At 40.3% G+C, this 20,114-nt stretch overlaps 2 protein-coding genes across 6 annotated transcripts in view; one reads left to right on the forward strand and one right to left on the reverse strand.

Moving 5' to 3' along the window:
- On the reverse strand, positions 1-10,600 carry CDC37L1 (cell division cycle 37 like 1, HSP90 cochaperone). Its single transcript, XM_086867932.1, has 7 exons — positions 10,366-10,600; positions 8,786-9,067; positions 5,550-5,640; positions 3,498-3,613; positions 3,071-3,193; positions 2,019-2,174; positions 1-1,057 (listed from the first exon to the last, which is right to left on the reverse strand). The coding sequence occupies exons 1-7, from the start codon at positions 10,468-10,470 to the stop codon at positions 956-958; spliced, it is 975 nt and encodes a 324-aa protein (XP_086724058.1). The 5' UTR covers positions 10,471-10,600; the 3' UTR covers positions 1-955.
- LOC111940761 (C-type lectin domain family 2 member B-like) overlaps positions 10,520-20,114 on the forward strand; it is a 23,742-nt gene continuing 14,147 nt past the window's right edge. For 2 of the 5 annotated variants that reach the window (XM_086867946.1, XM_023943612.2), the window contains exons 1-2: positions 10,638-11,311; positions 13,921-13,968. The gene's annotated coding sequence lies outside the window, so the exon portion shown is untranslated. Of the gene's footprint in view, positions 10,582-10,637; positions 11,312-13,920; positions 13,969-20,114 lie in introns of those variants that run through there. The other 3 variants (XM_086867947.1, XM_086867945.1, XM_086867948.1) reach the window with 3 other exon arrangements.

Genomic DNA, 20,114 nt, shown 5'->3' on the forward strand with positions numbered 1-20,114 from the left:
TTCTTAAACAAGAAATTTTTAATGGTTTTACACTTAATGTTTGAATTGACAATGTCAGAAACCCACACTGGTTGAGTAGCATATGAAGTGTCTTTCAAACACTGCATGACACCACCCCCCACAACATGTGACCTGTAGTACAGCTTTTTGTTTAAACTAAGGTCTTAGCCTAATCCTTGTACAAGTTTCCTTCATAAATTACTTCTACCATAACAAGACATGGTTTTAAAAAAATAATCTGAAGTTAGCTTGATGAACAAGAAGAGAATCAGACTCCCAGAAATCATACAACCCAGCACTCATTTGTAGACAAGTGTTGCTTATGCTTTAGGATTAAACCAAGTTATGTTTAATGAAAGTACAATATAACATTTAGATCCCCTTAGTAGAGGTAGAAAGCCAGTGTTTTAATCTAATCCATTCAGATCAGAAATACTGATACCAGATACTGATTTATTGCTATTAGTGATAACCAAATTTGAGAGCTTATACTGTCAGCAAGGTAGCATGAATACAGTTGCGATCTCCAATACTCAGAGTAAAACATATCCACATCTGTAGTAAGACAATAGCAGATTCTACCAAGAATCTGCTGCTTCTTGTAAACATTGTATTTGTGCAGATGTTTAATTTCTAAAGTCATGAAAGGCAAGGTTAGTAGCAGAAAACACATCCAGTTTCACATTCGGCAATAAAAGAACCCTGCTCTTCAAGGACAACTAAAAACCTAGCAGCACATTTCAAACAATATTACAAGTTCTTTCCTTAATTACCCTTCAAAGTCCCTCCCCCCTGCCCAAATCAAACAAAAACAACAAAAATCTGACACGAAAAATAAAGTGCAGTACCCAGAAAAATAAGTGTCAAGAAAATAGCCATGTTTGTTTCTTTGGGGAAAAAAAAAACCAAAACCAAAGGGGAAATAAAAGAGTACTTGGCCTCAGTCTTAAAAGTACTATAATGTGTCCATCATTTTGGATTCTTCTTCATCTCTTTGTAGCACAGAGTTGAAACTGCAGACATCTGTGTTTATGGAACCTTGCAGATCTCCTGTGTTCTGCAACAGATGAAAAATTGACAGCTTTATACTCTGTAATTGTATAAATGGAGGGAAAAACTGAGTGAGAGAGAAACAAAGAAGAATTTGTGGTGTCTATTGTATGATGAGACAAATTTACAATAGAAAGTAAATCAGGACTGAAACCATCATCAACCATATCTCAAGAATATTCACTGTCTCAAGAATTTTTAAAATTTGCTACCATAGCTTGTATTTGCTCTTAGTATTTTTAGCACCTAACTGCATACTTACATAAAACTCAGGTGTTTGATCTACCTCTGAGGGGTACTTTATCAAATTATTTCAAACAAGTACTTTCAGTTGTGACTCCTTTCTTAAGAAATATTTTTTTACAATCTTTTAAGTTGTTTCTTTATTCCAGAATATGGCCATAACTGGAACTACAAAAAACACCTAAGTAGGCTCAGTTTCCTTTTATCACAAAGGGAGACTTTCCTTAGGCTTGACTTCTCTTGCCCAGAGAAGTTGTGGGGTCTCTGGCACTGTTCAAGACCAGGCAGGATAGGGCTGTGAGCAGTCTGGTCTATGAAAGGTGTCCCTGCCATGGCAGGGAGTTTAGAACTAGATGATCTTTAAGGTCTGCTCCAAATCAAACCATTCTGTGATTCTCTGACTTACTTGACTGATCCCATGATTTTACACTACTTGTGGTGATGACTGGGAATACAACTCTAAGATCTGATCAGTTTGGTCAGGCAGTGTTTATTTTAGGCATGAAAATGTAAAAGCACTGAACAAACATATACTTTTGACCTTATGCTGAGAGTGTGTGAATTCCAGCCGGTATATGCCTTGTGTATCAATAAGGCTGCATGATATATCCCAAGCACTAGCAATTCAAGAAATAATCCTCTTTATGTCTCATAAAGGTACAGCTTCTCTAGGCAGGACCTAATCCTGCTTTGGTTAAATTAAATTTTAGAAATAATAAACCTACCTGAAAAAAAGATGCCCACTCTCCCACACAACCAGGACTGACATTGAGATCATGGAGTAACATGGTTTGAAAGCCATGTGATTGTGACCAGATTCTCACTCTTGTCTTGAATGCCTCAAGTTCATTTTTAAAGGCCTCAAAGTAGCCTTCTCCTGTCTGCAAAGAGAAAAATGAAATATTTGTTCTTCAGACAGATTTAATTTTGAATTGTAGATACACAGCACTGAAAAAAACCCATGCAGTAATGACGTCTTATACCTTTTGGGGAATAACATCCGTGAACAACTCAGGAATAATGTTAGTCAATTTAAAATTACATTTCAGATAGATTTCTTTTTAAGATAGCATTTATATGCATAAGTAAAGTAACTAATTTACCTGACATGTAAAACTAAATCTAACTTTTGGCTTTCATTTATTCCAACTCAGAAGGTATCCTTACAACAGGTGCTTGTTGAAGCCCTTTAGTCAAAAGCAATACACAGACTAACTCACATTTTAACTACACTCATTTAGGCAATATTAAGATCCATCTGAATCTCAAACAACTGAACACAGTCTACAGCAAATCAGTTTCACTTTCCCCACCTTTTTCCTGTACAGCTCTGGATTGCCCTATTTCAGTCATGAGAAAGGGACACTATCTATATATCTGTCCCACTGTAAAGGGCAGATGAAATGGAAAAGTTGTGACAATACATAACTACACTTTGAAAACATGTGTAATTAGTCAAAAGTCAGACCAGTTAAAGACCAGTCCATGTTTGCTGTTGTTACTTAGCTATTACTCATCTGTAACACAACTGCTGTCCCCCTGCTGCATCTTGCTTTCTGCCAGCAACAAGCAAAATCCACTAAGCTTTCATTTTCAGAACTGGAATTATAACTAAGTATTCTCCCTAGAAAATAATTTCTAATGAAACACTTTCCCATAAGCCTAAATCAGTCAATGAATTATTTAGCCTCACATGGTTAGGAAGAAACCCTCTCTGAAACACTGGTCTCTTGTACTGTATCAAGGTTTTCTCACATTATTACCCAAGTTGACTTACTTTGGCTTTTTGGAAAAAGAGACGAAAACATCCTCTTGGATCCACATTGCAGCTTCTGGCAATTTCTATAATAAACTGCATTACAACTGCTTGGTGTGCTACTTGCTCCATCAGAGCTCTTTTCTGAAAAAAGAAAAAAAAAAAAAAGAAAAAAAAAAATTAAGTTCTGATTTAAAGAAGTTTCCTGTGATTGTATTTCTAAAATTCAGGAGCATTTCCTTTTGCTCCAGTTCCTAAGCAGATGTGAACTGATGCTTAGAGAAGCAAGAGGACTCAAAGTTAACTGTGTTGAGACATAAATGTGACACTGCACTATCAATAAAGTAGAGAGGGTTGGAAGAACAGTTAAACAGCTAATGAAGTTGGTCACCTTCCTACTGTGCAAATGGAAAAACACGTGCTTCTAGAGATTTAAACATCTTCATACCTGTTCAGCTTCTAGATGAAAACACCACAACATGAGATATCTAGATGTTTCTTCACATACAAGGTATGGATGATCAGATAAAAACCTTTGACTATCATCCCATCTGCTCAGCATGCCTAATAAGAGAAATATAAATAAGAAGAAGTTAAGATATTCTAAGCAGCTAAAATTATTTAATGCAGCAAGGAAGTTACTTGCACTGATACCCAATATACATAAAAACTTGGCAATTTACTAACCTCAGAATAACAGCATGCAGCTAAATTTGGGGGTTTTAGTTAAACCATCTAACCAATGCTGAAAGAACATTACTGGAAGGCATAATTAGACTTTGAAGATACCAAAATTAGATTATAACAGTCATACATTTCTAGTAATGCTGAATATTTATTTTTAATCAGTTCTTATATACTAACAGAGTGCTGTAGGTATCTACTACAACACCAAGTAGCTTAAAAAGTTTATGGACAGAGATTTATATTAAGTGATTCTAACAAACACATATCCTCTAAATGTCTGCAAATAAAAACACAAAGAACAGAACCTGTAATCTGTCAAAAATTAAAGTACTTCTAAGACATACTTTGCTAGACTTTTAGAAAAACTCAAAGTAATTATACAAGCAGCTTGATCTCAAAAAATAAAGCTACACCAGTATTGGAAAGTTAATCAAAACTTTGAATTGTGGTATCATGGCACAATCTTCAGGTAACAAGCTGAATTTAAAAAGGAGAACTCAATACTCAGAGCACTTCTTAAAACTGTCCTTCAAGTATCTCTGACAGTCATTACTGGCAACAGGTACCGGATGTACAGCTTCACCCGTCTATCAGCATAAAATTATAACTGGGCTAAAGATAATTCAATGGTAACAACCGAAGCTAAACTTAATTCTAGGAAACAGCTATACAACAGCTTTTATTTCTTTTGACTGTTTTCAAGTTATTCTTTTTAAGTTCTTCATTGCTCTGAAGTCAGAGTAGGATCCAGAAGCAGGACTCATGCAATATAGCCAAGTCCATACTGCCCCTTGGCAGCAGCTAGCATGGAACAAATGACTTCAGGAAGCATTAATATGTTGTGGCTTTCTACAATGGACTTATGTATCATAAATTAAAATAATAACATGGTTTTGAACTCAGGAAGTGTAAAATAATCACTGTCTGTAATAAGGTTGCTTCTGTAACAGTCTAATTTGAATTTAGACAAAGAGTAATTTTGCCCAACTCAGCTAGGAAGCCTAAAAGATAGCCTCTTTTTTTATGTGCTGACATGCACAGCAGGGGAGATGTTTTCTAATTCCAACATCATTACACTGAACAGTTAAGGTACTTGAGAGAACATGTGCCTATTACTGCTATTTGCATACTCTGACAGTGTTGTGTCTTGATACTTGAAAGGCTTGCTAAGGCTAATAGGGCTCAAAGCCCTTCCTTTAAAATAGCCTTAAGGCCCCCAGAAGGAAAAGAACTTAGTGAAAACAAGCTTGTAAGAACACTGAATGTGGCAATCTAGTCTTATTCTTGATTGTTCAAGAATTCCAAATATGGCTATACTATACTACAGCATGAAACCAGCCTGAATGACAAGCACTTCAGAGAACCATAAAAATTTCAGATACAAGGTCAGCTTTGTGCTCAGTCGGGTTTAGCAATTACAACAGAGCTAAAGTGACACCTAGTGGATAGTATAGTTTACTAGCATACTCTCAGTGTAGGCATTAAACATGTCCATTTAATCAGCAATTACCCTTATAGATTAACAGGCAACAGAAAAACATTTAATAAAGCATTTAATTTAATCTCCTTTAAAGAAGGAGAGAGCCATGGATGACCCATGCACTTCAATATACATGACTTGTATTTCCAGGAATGTCCCTGCTTTTTCCCACTGGTGTGGAGTATCCCTTTAGTCCTGATATAATAAAACTGAACAGTCTGTCATTTAGGTCTGTCATTTACTAGCATTCATTCTGTACAAGAAGGAGCAAACCAATACAAATTCTGTAGTAACCACAAGGTGGTTGGAAAGGTGTTGGAAAAATAGACTCACCGAAGTGTCTAATCTTTTGTTCATGTTTTTGCATAAGTGGTTCAGACACAGCTTCATCTTCAATTTCTTTTCTTTTTTGATTAATAAAACTCTGAGAAAGAAAAAGATTGTACTGTCACATAAATTCCACACATACTGTTTAGTGATATAAAGGAGCTATTATTCACAGAATGACTAGGTTGTAAGAGACCTTAAAGATCAGAGTCCAACCCATGCCCTAACACCTCAACTAAACCACGGCACCAAGTGCCACATCCAGTCTTTTTTAAACATATCTCATTCTGTCAGTTGCTGCCTGGATAAAGAGACCAACCCCCACCTGCCTACAAGCACCTTTCAGGAAGCTGTAGAGAGTGGTAAGGTCTCCTCTGAGTCTCCTTTTCTCCAAGCTAAACAACCCCAGCTCCCTCAGCCCTTCCTCACAGGGTTTGTGTTTCCAGCCCCTCACCAGCCTCGTTGCCTCCTCTGGATGTGCTCAAGTGTCTCAATGTCCTTCCTGAACTGAGAGCCCAGAACTGGACACAGCACTCCAGGTGTGGCCTCACCAGTGCCCAGTACAGGGGGAGAATGACCTCCCTGCTCCTGCTGGCCACACTATTCCTGATCCAGGGACCATTGGCCTTCTTGGCCACCAGGGCACACTGCTGGCTCATGTCCAGCTGGCTGTCACCAGCACCCCCAGGTCCCTTTCTGCCTGGGCACTGTCCAGCCACACCATCCCCAGCCTGTAGTGCTGCACAGGGTTATCGTGGCCAAAATGCAGGACTCGGCACTTGGACTTACTAAACTTCATCCCATTGGACTCTGCCCATCCATCCAACCATTCCAGGTCTCTCTGCAGAGCCCTCCTCCTCCTGCAGAGACCGACACACACTCCCAGCTTAGTGTCATCTTGCAAATTTACTAATGAAGGACTCAGTACTCTCATCCATGTCACCAATAAAAATATTGGACAGGACTGGCCCCAGCACAGACCCCTGAGGGACACCACTGGTCACTGGCCCCCAGCTGGATGCAGCACCGTTCACCACCACTCCCTGGGCCATCCAGCCAGTTCCTAACCCAGCACAAAGTGCTCCTGTCCAAGCCATGGGCTGCCAGCTGTTCCAGGAGTGTGCTGTGGGAGACAGCGTCAAAGGCCTTACTGAAGTTCAGGTACACAACATCCATTATAATTTAATATATTACTACTGAAATGGCTATGTTCTAATTTCAGACTCTTATCATATTTGGGAAGGTTTATTTTTTTAGAAAGTGCATTACCTAGTAACAGAATTTGAAAATCTCCTTATGGTCTTCTGTATTCAGATAGGAACTCACTGATCTGTTAGTCAGGAGAATTATGTACATTGCAGCCTGGATCAGATCAATCAATGAAATTAGGAGATGTGACAGTGATGCCAAATTGATTTTTGCTTTCATATATTCCTTATGTATATTTCTAGCTCTGTAGCCTGTTGTTGTATAACTGTATAGATACATTGCTAGAATTTTATCTACTAAGTTAGCAAGAAAGACAAAACACCTAAAGGCTCAATCCTAATCTTGGTTCTTCTGAGACCAAGGACAACACACCAGAAAGAACTAGAGAGGAAGGGGGGGGGCTTCAGAATAAAGTCGAACCAAGATGGGGAATTACCTCAACATCTCTGTTTCTAATTGGGCATTCTTGTAAGTTACACAAATTTACTAATTTTATAAAACTGTAGTTCCTCTATGTCACATGTGTACATTTGGTGCAATTTTCAGCATGTATTTTGGTGTGTTGTGCACCTGATGGGACCCTTCATAGAAAGCTAACCACACTATCACCTGTGCCTAGCTTGTGACTTTAGGGCTCAGAAAAAGGCAAGGACAGCTGTTGAAAATGAACTTTGAAATCAAAGATGAGATTCTACTATTAAAAAAGTTCATGCTAAATAATTTGTATTACAGTAGACAGCATTAGAGGCACACTAACAGTTTCATGTTCTGGGTTGGATAGGGCATTTAAAAACCACAGAGTTTCAACCCTCCTGCCCAGGCAAGAACATCTTCCACTGGATTAGGCTGTTCCAAGACCTGTCCAGTCTGACCTCTGTTGCTTCTAGGGATGGGGCATCTACAGCTTCCCTGGGCAACCTGTTCCAGTGTCTTGACACTCTAACAATTAAAAAATGTCATCCTTCCATCCAATCTAAACCTACTATCAGTTTAAAGCCACTCCCTCTTGTCCTGTCACTACAGGCTGTGACAAAAAAAAAAAAAAAAATAAAAAAAATAAATCTTTCTCACCATTTTTCTTCTAAGTCTCCTTTAAGCACTGAAAGGTCACATGAAGGTAAACAAGGACTCCCTGGAGCCTTCTCAAGTCGAACAACCCCAGCTCTCCCTCACACGTTTGTGAAAAAAAGTTTGGCTTTCTGGGCTGTGAGTGCTCATGGTTGGGTCATGAGCCTCACCCACCATCACCCCCAAGAACTTCTCAGCAGGGCTGCTCTGATCTGTTCATGCTCAGCCTGTGTTGATACTGGGGATTGCCTTGACTGAGGTGCAGCACCTTGCACTTGGCCTTGTTTAAACACGTAAGATCCCCATGGACCCACATCTCCATCTTGTCCAAGTCCTTCTGGAAGGTTTCCTTCAGGCCTGATAACTACACCACTCAGCTTGGAGTCGTCTGCAAACTTGCTGAGAGTGCACTCCAATGTCTCTGCTTAATTTTAATGAAGACATTAAATAACAATGGTCCCAGTACAAACCCCTGGAGGACACCACTGGCCCCTGATGTCTATTGGGACTCTGAGCCACTGACCACTACCCTTTGCATGCCACTAACCAATCACTTTCTTATCCACCTAATAGTCATCAAACCCATATCTTTCCAGTTTAAGATGTTGTATGAGATCACAACAAAGGCTTTGCACAAGAACAGATAAATGACACCTCTAACTCTCCCCCGTCCATTGATGCTGTCACCTCATCACAGGTCACTGATGAGGCCACTGAATTGGTCTGGCAGGACCTGCCCTTGGTACACCATGCTGGCTGTCCCAAACCACCTCCCTGTCCTACATGTGCATTAGTACAGCTTATAGAAGGGTCTATTCCATGATCTTCCCAGGCACAGAGGTGAGAGACAGTATGTTTTTGTGCTGTACAGGACACATAAGACACTCAGAGACTAGTAACAACTGGAATGAACAAAAGAGGCTAGCACTTGTTTCCATAATAATGCACAATAATGTAGGTCCTACCTTATTAAAAACTTCTTTACTAACAGGATCCGTGTTCCATAGATTCTGTCGTTCCCTCTGGTTTAGTGCTTCCTCTTTTCTTCTCCACTCTTCCTCTCTCCATCTCAACTCGGCAGCTTCTGTCCTTGCTTGAGCAGATTCCTGATCACAGGATTCTGAATTATGCAGTGCTAAATTACCAAATTTTTGCTGGGCTTCTGCTAGGTTCCATGTGCATTCTACAGAGTGCTTCACAAACTCTCTTTCTTTTTGGCAGGCTAATTCAATCCCTTGGCTGTATGTCTGTGAGGAAAATCAGACATACTATTTATGGAGAGAAAATTATTGGTTTACAGTTTCTATAGAAGCAGACTGGCCTAAATCCCAGGGTAATAATAATGCATCTGGAAGACACCTTAGATATGCAGCATTATAACAGCAGAACTAATGAAGCATGGCAACGTACAGCTATGTCTTCTAGAAAGATATTTTCAATTCAAGCCACCTTAACTCTATTAAGTGTATTTGCAAAATCACGGAGCATGTACTGCTATCAGTAATAGTCTCCAGACTTTAAAAATACCTCCGAAATAGCTGAAATCCCTCTAGCTATCTTAGGGCTGGAACATTAGCAGCAGACAAGCATGAGAATACTCTGAATATACATTTCTGATAAGAAAGTACTGGGTTTGTGATGTTAGATCACAATAGAAAAGTCACTGCACGCATTTCAGTATTATTACCCAAACAGATGACCAACATCTTCTCTTGAACTGACACTAGAAGTGGTATTTAAGTTATAAAATGGCCAAGGCCCAGCACAAACACGTGCTCCTTTTGGTCAAATCTGCTGAGGATGTCACCACTCATAGCTGAGAGAAAAAAGGGCCATCTTAAGCAACCCTGCTTACATTATTTCCAGGTGTGTGCTCAGAGTTCACACTCAGTAATTCAAGAACTTATCCTCTACAGCATATGTCATGCCTTTTCCAACAACGGTGAAGAAAAAATGCATCCATACGCATTAGTTCCTTAGCATTAGCCTTCCACAGCCACGTTATGAAATCTGCAGTGCTGATAACCTCTGGCAGGGGCACACGAAGGACAATTTGTAAAAGATTATCTGGAGGAAACTTAAACTCAAGTAAACCAAACTTATTGTCGCAACTTTGGGAATTACAGCATTTTATTTTCGCAGTAAAAAGAAGAGAATTCCACCGTTGGAAAAGTAACGTAATGGCAGCTGCTCGCGGGAATACACAGAATTCCTTACAACGCGTTTAGAAATCGCCGCCTCGCCCCGGCCAACAGAGAAACACACCGCCTACCTATCTGCTCCTTCGGCAGGGGACGCTGGGATAACTCCAACCCAGCTCCTTCCGCATCGCCTGCCCGCGGCGGAGCTGTTACCAGGGCGGGCGGCGCCAGACCCCGCCTGTCCCCACCGCCCCTCAGAGCCCCGCCAGCCGCGCCGCACGGCCCCGGCCCGACACGGTGACCCCGCTCCCCGCCGCGGGCCGCACCGCCCGGCACCGACCCACGCCGCGCCCCCGGGCGCCAGACGCGGTGCGAGGGGCCGGGGCAGCGGGGCCGGGGCGTACCTGCACCTCCGGCAGGCGCTGGCGGAAGGCAGCAGCCTGTGCCCGCTCCTCGCCCTCCTCCTCCGGGGCGCCGCCGTCCCGGGAGCGCGGCGGCCACAGCGCCATGCCGGGTGCTGTCCCGGCGGCGCGACTCGTCCGCCGGAACTGGGGCAGCGACACTTCCGCCGATCGGAGCGCGGCCGGCAGCGCCCGCCCCCGGCGCGTCGGGAGGAGCGAGTGAGGGGAGCGCCTCCGGGCCGCTAATGAAGGCAGCGGGGGCGGGCACTGCCGCCGCTCCGCCTCTGCCCCGCCTCCTCCCCTGCTCCTGTCCCTGCCCTTGTCCCTGCCCCTGCCCGTGTCCCTGTCCCTGCCCGTGCCGGTGTTCCTGTCCCTGCCCCTGTCCCGGCCCGTGTTCCTGCCCCTGCCCCTGTCCCTGCCCGTGCCGGTGTCCCTGTCCCTGTCCCTGCCCGTGCCGGTGTCCCTGTCCCTGTCCCTGCCCGTGTCCCTGTCCCTGTCCCTGCCCCTGTCCCTGTCCCTGCCGGTGTCCCTGTCCCTGCCGGTGTCCCTGCCCGTGTCCCTGTCCCTGCCCGTGTCCCTGTCCGTGTCCCTGCCCGTGCCCCTGTCCCTGTCCCTGTCCATGTCCATGTCCCTGTCCCTGTCGCTGCCCGTGTCCGTGTATGTGCCCCTGCTCGCACCACTTCCCCTGACTCTGCCATTCCTGGGGTGCTGTCTAGGCTGTTTTAATAGCTTGCCTCTCATCTGGGAATAGAAATTAGCATAAAATAAGGCCATACCTTTGTGATAGCACCCCAATAGAGATTAAAATGTTGTAGCTCCACTTTTTTACCCATGGATTGACTATTTTGCTCTTTCTCCAAACAGGAGGCGCTGACTGACTCTTTGGGGGGTTGCAGGTGTAAAGTCTGCTAGAAAAACATGCCAGGAAAACTTTAGGTTAAATGTGAAGGTAGGGGACCTGTTGCTGTCTGTTGTTTATTTAACAAAGGGATTACTGCTGTGGCCAAAGGGATAATATGACCATGTTGCTCACAACTGTTCTCATCAGATAGAAGGAAAAAAATTATGGTTTTCCCTCAATCATTTTCTTGTAATCAAATGTTTCTATTTAATGCTAAGGCCTATGAAATTTAGTCCCTGTTACATGGGACGATAAAAGCCAAAAATACAAAATGAGAAAACTCCCAATGATAGCTCTTAACCTGGCACCCTTTTGAGGTTATCAGTAATACAGCCAAGGGCCAGTGAGTCCTTTCTGAGACAAGGGTCTGGCACACTTGCATTGATGCACATGCCTAAGACTGGACCAAGGAGTCTCATGTGAAAGTATCATTTTCTTTCATAACGTTACATTTCCTGGTGTGTTTTTGGCTGAGGAACCGACGTCTTTCTCAGTTTGTGCATCTTGGGTCAACACAAAAAGGCAGAATGAATGTCTTCATCCTGTTTCTCCTCTCTTATCTCATAAGGTGTGCTTTGAAAAGGTGACTTTGGTTTGTTGCATGCCTAGAAACTGATCAAGTCTTGTATCAAGTCTTGTACAAGATGTAATTCAGGCATAATCTTATTTATCTTTACAAGTGATAAGCTATTCTTGTTTCACATGTATCTCAATGTAGTAAGATGCATTATTAGGCCCATTCCTCAAACAGACCTTCACATTTCTTTAAGATTTTATGATCTGGAACTTTGACGTAAGTGGTAATGAGAGTTCATCTCCCACATGATCAGTTCTTACCTAATCTCAGTAACAGCAACAGCCTAAATGAGGGTAATTGAAGTTATTCTGATTCAGAGATGATTGATCTAGGATCAATATAGCTAATAGTAGTATGGCTATCATACTACTATATACATACATATGGCCTGTATAGAAGACATATGATGTTAATGAAGATCTGAATAAATGATAGACCAATGGTTTTGGCATCCTTTTACACACCACTCAAACTCCTGGAATTGATGATAAGAGGAGTCTTTTTCCTGTACCTTACTGTATGTTAATGTATGTTGTGTTTGAAGATTGTTTTTTAAAAAATGGTGTAAGACAGAATGGCTGTGTCTACTGATGAGCAAGCCTACGCTGAAGCCATTGCAAAACAGGAATGCAAGAAGTTTAGACAACAGTATATTTCTTATCTATTTGATCCAAAGTCTTCTTGTTTGTTTTTCAAATTGCTCTCAGTACCTGTGTGTTTCTCTAAAATTGTTTACCTCTGGCTCTCAAGAGGCCTTTCTTTGAATACCATGATTACTTTTCCTTTCCCCCGTGGTTGTCCTTGACACAAGTGGAAAACTACACATGGAAGCTAAAGTACAATTTTCATTAAGACCTTTTCCCCATCTCAAGGCAAATGCAGCTCTGAACACATGATTCTACTATGCACATGATCTCTGTGCAATAAAACCCCACAGCCATGTTACGGCCAGAAGTGGATAATATAACCCACTTCCACAGAACAGTAGTTTCTCATATCTTTACTTACACTAAGAATAAAGTAATTCACATGAAGTAGGTCTTGTTGGATGAGTTAATCTTTTGTCCTTCCACACATTAGGGTTTTTTTTGTGCCTGTGACCTTCATTAGTAGGTGTTGATGAACAGTGAAACAGTACATTTTCTTGGAGAAAACATGGCTTAGGTCAGCGGTCTTTAATAAAGACTATTGCTAAAATATTGTCTGGGAATACTGTTGTCATTTGAAGAATGGCATTTAAAAAAAAGAAAATAGAAAAAAGAGTAGCAAATAGTAATAAAACAAGAGGAATGCAGCTGAATGCAGCTTCTCTAAATAGGTGGAATGTCCGACATTAATGCCCAAATATAATCACTGAGAAAGTTCCCATTTACTTCAAAGGAGTAAGAATTTCATGCCAAGGTGTGCAAAGGGTATTTGAATAAGACATAATTCATTGCAGTAATATAGACAAGACCTAAAGGCAGACAAATGCATTTGGATTTTTTCTTAAATGGCATTTCACAGGTGATATCTTAACTGATCTTGTTTTTGGAAGATATTCAGACAAGCTTTACATAATAGATAGAAACATAAAGGAAAAGTTCCTTACATTTTCTCGTTTGCCCATAATGTCTGTGCAAAATTAGTGTCCTTTAAGGTGTTTAGAGTTGCAGCTTTTAATCTTTTATTTTGGGATGTGTCCTGTAGGATTGGTCAGGAATTCAAGTGTTTTCCAAACATATGTTTCCTAATTGTATTTGTGGTTCTGCTGGTTTACAGTTCAAAGAATTGCACTTAGGGTATTGTAAACCTGATATTTTTTTGTTACAAAGTACAGGCCATTCTGAAGTTGATGCTGAAATGAATGAATATGAAATTTCAGCTTTGTTTTTTTCCAAAATACTGCATAACTTTTAAAATGTAAATCACATCCTAAAGTACACAGTAATACATAATATTAGCTAAGATAATTGCTCAGTGACAGCTTGGCAAAAAATACAGGAATTATTTTGAATAGGTATTAAAGTGTTCTTGTGAATGCTGGTTTGTTTAATTAGCATTATAATGAATTTATTTACTTCATACTGTTTTCCCAAAGGTGTTTGAAAGTGCCTTAGATCCTGCTGCAGAAAGCAAAATGTAGAAAGTAAGTATGATTTTTAAGACATTTGAACAAGTGATAATTAAAATTGAAAAAGTAGGTCCATTTATTCACATAGTGAGTCTGTTTATCTGACTTCTCTTTCCAGGGTACATGACCTGGTACATGTTGGTCCGTTTTGATGTTGTCCTTATTTGCGCCGTTTGAATGTCAGCTTTTATAAGCAAGCTCCCCTCAAATCCCCTCAAAATGATTTTTCCATTCTTAGGGCAGGCTGTGTTCTGACACCTAGTGTGACACACTAGGCTAACCTGACACTGTGCTTTTTATTTTTCTATCAGTAATTTTGCATTTTGAAGTCTGTGACGAGTCATGTCACATTTAATGATTAGGCAGTCTTTTAAAAGCCAAGATCTATTGCTTGTAGGGGGATGGGGGAGAGGAAAAAAATATAATAATGGCCTGCCTGCATTCTGTTTTGCCATTGCTAGTAAACTTTTGACAGTCAGTCATACCTACAGAAGCACGTGTTTGGTTAAAATATTTTCATCCCTTAGTTTTAATTCACTTGAAATTGCTTTGTCTTAGCTGAGTTTCAGGTTTTTGTCCTTCTGGAGCAAGCCATTCCTGTAAACCAAAAGAAGGTCAAGCCACTGACTGTCCCATTGTCCTGATGGATTGTAAATCCATCAGGCTTCAATCACAGACTGACTGTCCTGATATTACTTTTATGTGTGTTTCTATTCTAATAATAATGATAATAATATTAGAACAAATACTCAAGGAACCAAAGTAGAAAGTAGCTCTGCATCTCTCTCCTTTCTCATCTATTATTTGCCCGCTTTTCTGATCCTTTGCTGTTCTTCCTCCATTCCTTTCTGTTAGGGTAGCTTTTGATTACTGTCCCAGGTGTAAACAGTAAATCTATTCTATTATTCAGCCATTCTACTAAAGTTTGTTTTTCATCTCCCACTTCATGTAATAAAGTTTTGATTAACTCATCTTGTGTCTTTGGATAAAAGGCAAGTAAATATTTTTTCTGTATACTAATTGATTTGATACTGTAAGGGATATTAGTGTTAGTTTTATGTCATGCCCCCTAGATTTCTCTCCTTCATAAATTTAAGGACCTCCTCCACTGGTATTTCTTTCTATTCTATCATTTCTTGTATATTGTGGGTACACATTTGAGTAGGAAAAAAATTATTTTCTGATTACACTCATTGCATAATTTGTTAGGATCAGTCATGATGCTTTAGTTTCTTCACCCTAATTTTCTTGTTTCTAATAGCAGTCTAAATTGCTGATTACATTAAACCAGAATACAATAATGTAGAGAATGTCTTGTTAAATAGTCATATTCGGGCTTCATTTTGTGTGTTCTTGTAAGATGGGAAAAAGGCAAATGTACACTGGGTGGCAGATGAGTGCTATTGTTGAGGTCCCTGATTATGGAGCATTTATGTATGTTCTAAAACTGCAGGCAATTTGCTAAAATTGGTTATTATTCTGTTACAGCAAATTAAAAATATACTCAATGTTCCTCATGTTAACAAGTATTTCTTGTACATTTGGTATTTATTTTTCAAGATATTTTTACTTCAGATGGTCATCTTTCCCTTTTTTTTTTTTTTTTGCTATATGCTTTTAAGAGTTGCTGATATATTAAAGCATAATTTGTGATATTATTCCTGGTTCAAAAATATCAGTGATACTGGAAAAAGAGGATGCAAAGACTAAATTGAGAGAACCTATTTTTATCTCTATATAAAAGCCTAAACAAAGGAAAAAAAAAAAAAAAAAAAAAAAAAAAAGAAGTGATCTGTCTCAGTACAGACTGTGCTTATTGACTTGTATGATTACTTTCATGCAAGCTTTGTGGGCATCACACTGTCAGGAAACTTGGTGTAGTGTATAAAGCTTGTTTGTCCCCTTGGCATAGCAGATTTTTCCTGTGTGTCAGGACAGAAAAAAATGGTCAGTAATAACTCTAAAAGGGATGAGACTCTTTTAAGTAATGCTAAAGAATTTAATAATCTCATCAGCATATTCTAGAATATCCATTCTTTATTCTGCATAGTACTGACATATCCTTCATCCCTCAAATTTCATCTGTTTTCCTTCTTGTTGTTTGGCTCTTCAGAAACATGCAGGTTTGAGATTGGTCTTAGTTATTGTACTGTGGGGTATACTGTCTTCTTTCAACTTCTTAAGTTTAAAAGACATTGACAAAAACAAAATACAGTGGTTCTCTACAAGAGTAACCAGTACCTACCTATGTCCTTGGTACATCAGAAGGCAGACCTCATATGGCAAAACCGAGTATTGCCTTCTTTTCATAGTGTTAAAAGCTCACAAAACTTTTTCTTGGTTGTTGTAAAGCTGGGATCCATTAGAAAGTCAGAAAAGCAGTGTGACTCAAAAAGATGAAACTTCGAATATGATCAAACATGGTAGGCTCATTATTAACTTCTTCTGAAAATTGCCGGCCTTGTAGCATGGTTTGCAGGGTTTGTTTTTCCTCTGATTAGAGATGAACACATCCCTGCTTCTGTACAGACACAGAACCTGTCCAAGTGAAGGCAGCAGCAGCAGCTTTATAGCAGAATATCCATTGTGGCTGTCCTGGTGTCACACCTCAAGAAGGCAAAAGCCCTGCTATAGTTTCTAAGCAAGATACTTGACAGTGTGCCATACAGCTTGCCTCCTGTGCTGGGAGCTCATGAAAGGATTTTCTCTCTCTGGCTGTGCCACCTGTATGGAGCAGGACTGACCTTCTTTACTCAGAACACAGTTAATAGGCTTCTGAAGGAAGAAAAGAACTAAAGACAAGTGTGGTGCAGGGCTTGACAAGCCTTTGCTATGGTAACCCAGGGTAGTTCATCTTCCCCATCCAAGTACGTACAGTCCCAGGCACATTGTATCTGGTCACAGTAACCTGGGGTACCTTACTTCTTCCCACCCACATATGCAGAGTCTCAAGCACATTTTATCTTGTAAAAGTAACCAGGATAGCTTGTTTCCTCCATTATCTGCCCTCACATTTGCACAGCTGTGTTGGCCAGCTGCCAGTCTTGGAATTCAGGCAAAAGCAGTGAGATCCCTAGGGAGCAAAACAGAACTTTGTGCATATATGTAATGCAAACTTTTGTTATCCACCCCTGCAGTGCTATCATTTGACCTCCACTCCCATGCAGTTCCACTGGTCCTCTCATTTCATTAGGGTTGGTGTACTGGTAATGCCATACTTTCATCAAAGCCAAAGTTGTTGAGTTTGGTGCCTTATCGCTGAGACACTGGCATCACCTTTTTGTTTGTAATACATGACACCCCCAGTTTGTAGGACACTGCTTGCATACTGTATGGTTTGTTTGCCATATTACACAATGTTCATTTACTACATGCCGGCTCTCTGGAGGAAATACATTTTGAAAATTATGGTGATTGCCTTTCAACACTATTTTTTGATGACACGTCTGCTGAACAAACATTGGAATGTTGTAATTTCATATCAAATTTTTTTATTTTCTTCCTGCAGGAGGCTGATTAGAATATTTAATTATTTTCCCACTGTGAGGCAACTCCTAATTGTACTGAAAACACCAAGAAATCAAGTTGATCAAGATTTAGTGATCTATGTGCAAACACATGGCTTATGCATATGTTACAAAATATGCACTAGCACAACATCCTCTGTCACAGGTCTGGACATTCTCTACAACCTAAATAGTAGTCTGCCTTCAAGTCTTGTCGTTGTGTACATCCCCAACATAGTCCTCTGTGGTGCTTGGAAAGCTAATGACAGCATCAAACTCCAGGACTGCTCTGCTAAACCAAATCTTTCAAAACCAGTGCAAACATAAATGGTTTCCCAACCTCTTATTGGCTTCATTTCCTGTTCAGAAAACAAAGTAATCAGCTGCAGCAAAGTAAGACCTCTGGGGATATAATGAATTTTCTGGAGAAGTAGTTATTCTTTTAGTCAAACAGGCAAAAAAAACCCTGATGATGTGTTCTTTCCTATATACAAATACAGGACCAAATGGTTTGGGCTTGCTGTATTTCTGTGGTTTTGTCTGCTGTGGCTCTCAGGAATGTAAATTGAAATATTCCCTGACAACAGAGGAGGACAGTATGCTAAGAAGTAGCTGCTGTCTTAAACATTTCCAACATCAAATAATTCTAAGTCCTGCAGAATGTGTGCCATTCTTGTACCACACTTCCTAGGCCCACTAATGTTCCAACTACCACCTGCTTCTGAAAGCATCATTTTGAGTGAGACGAGCAGGATTCTGTCAAGAACATTCACACATTCGTTCACATTTGTAAATTTATGAAGTTTTCATTGCACAGCAGTGACAATTCCATGTAACAACCCTCACAGCTATTTTTAATGGGTGTCTCTTTCTTCTTTCAGTAGGGGATGACTGTGCATTTTATAAAGGGAGTTCTGTTCCCAGGATGCAAGCTAACTCCTGCCTGTTGTGTTATGAATAGAGAATTAGTGATGACAATTTCTCCTGATTTCCCAGTAAGTTGCCTGAAACTAGAGCTTATCATACTGAAAAAGGAAGGAATTCAACTACTTAGTGGCAATTTTGTGTGGGCTGGAGCTTGACTATCTCTTTGCTCCTCTTGAGCAGAGGAGGATGCTCCTGCACACTTTTGAATATAGAAATGCTGAGAGAATGTAGCAAGTACAGGCTATCCTAAAAATTAATTTTTTTTGTCTCAGACTGTAGGCTGGTACAAGATCTAATAACAAAACCTTATGTTTGGCTATATACCTTCATCCACAGATGGTGTGAAAGGCCCAGTCACTTAAAAGATTTTCAAGATTCTTTGTACCAGTGGCCTTTGGGGATGCCAGATTTCTGTCCATTTTCTTTATCTCATGTACACACCTTGTTTTTTTCACTTTGCCTATTCTCAGTCGTCTCTTGAAGGTCTTTTATTTTTGTATTTTTCTAAAGCCTCCCACTGCCTATTCTTTCTAGGGCTTATTGTTTCCAGAAGGAGCGATGTCAGCCTTGAATGATTTTAATCTCTCTCACTTCATTATGGATTAGATTATGCAGAAGAGGCAATGAAACTGACTTTAGTTTTATTAATATGAGTCTATTTCAGCATACAACAGCTTTGAACAGGGAGGGTCATCTTTCCTGTGGACTCAGTTTTGCACTGATTCATTCAGAAGGTTCTTGTACTTCCTCTACAAACTAGTAATGGCATTATTTCACATGACAAATCAGGTATTATGTATAAATTGCAAGTATAGAAATACTATACTTAAAAAAATCAGCTTTTAGAAAGTTCTGCCTAGTACAGGAATACTTTCCATACATTTGGAATAGAAATTTAGAAATATATGCTCAGGTTAACTAAACATTACATTGTACAAGTCTTTAACTTGGTCCTTAAGAACCTGATGAAGACAAAGAATGTGGTGCCATATTGGTGAAGGAATAGATGATTTGGGGGTACCCTCAGAGTAGCTCAGATCCAGAGGAAGCAATGGCAGTATTACCTCATTTCCATGGCTGGATCTGGGCCAGCCAGATCCTACACTCAAATTACCAATATGTCATCATCTTATTTCCTTCCAGTTGTATCTTATTTCTTTCCTTCTTTATCATTAGTGCTTGTATTTTATCCTCTTTGCATAAGGGTAGGGCCAAATGTAGTTTGAAAGTACTATACCATGAGTTCTCTACCAGTCTTGTAGAAGAAAGAGAGAAACTGCTAGAAATGCACAGTTCAAAGTCTAGGATAAGGGAACAGATGATGTTGTTGTTGTTGTCAGGCATCATTAGTGTCTTTGCAGTATTTTTCATGGCATTACCTGCCTTGAAAGGCAAATCTGAATTTCTTTTTCACAGCACTTTAGAAAGTGTCCTTTGGGTTAGCCTGATCCACCACTGTACAAAAGGAGCTGCTAATTACACAGTAAAGAACTGTATGTCTGTTTTGTAGATCAAGGTTTTCTTCCTGCCTTTCTTCACAATACGGGCTTTATGAAGAAGTGTCAAAGTCAGTCCCAAGTGTCTGGGTCAGTGCCTCAAACATACGTTTGGGACATGCTGGCCTTGTGCATCATGTTCCCCTTCTGGTACAGTTTATACCAATTAAGAGAGCAGACTAAAATCAGAGCACTGCTTTTCACAGGAAAACTCCTTTGCCACTAGCAGCTG

This window comes from Cyanistes caeruleus, chromosome Z (genome assembly GCF_971803275.1).
Source record: "Cyanistes caeruleus chromosome Z, bCyaCae1.hap1.1, whole genome shotgun sequence".
NCBI classification, from domain to species: Eukaryota; Metazoa; Chordata; class Aves; order Passeriformes; family Paridae; genus Cyanistes; species Cyanistes caeruleus.

Coding starts and splice junctions, on each gene's coding strand:
- CDC37L1 (XM_086867932.1), bottom strand. CDS start 10,470: ATGGCGCTGTGGCCGCCGCGCTCCCGGGACGGCGGCGCCCCGGAGGAG. Junction 5,641..8,785: donor GTAAAGAAGTTTTTAATAAG/GTAGGACCTACA, acceptor TTTCTTTCTCAG/AGTTTTATTAATCAAAAAAG. Junction 1,058..2,018: donor AGTGGGCATCTTTTTTTCAG/GTAGGTTTATTA, acceptor CATCTGTTGCAG/AACACAGGAGATCTGCAAGG.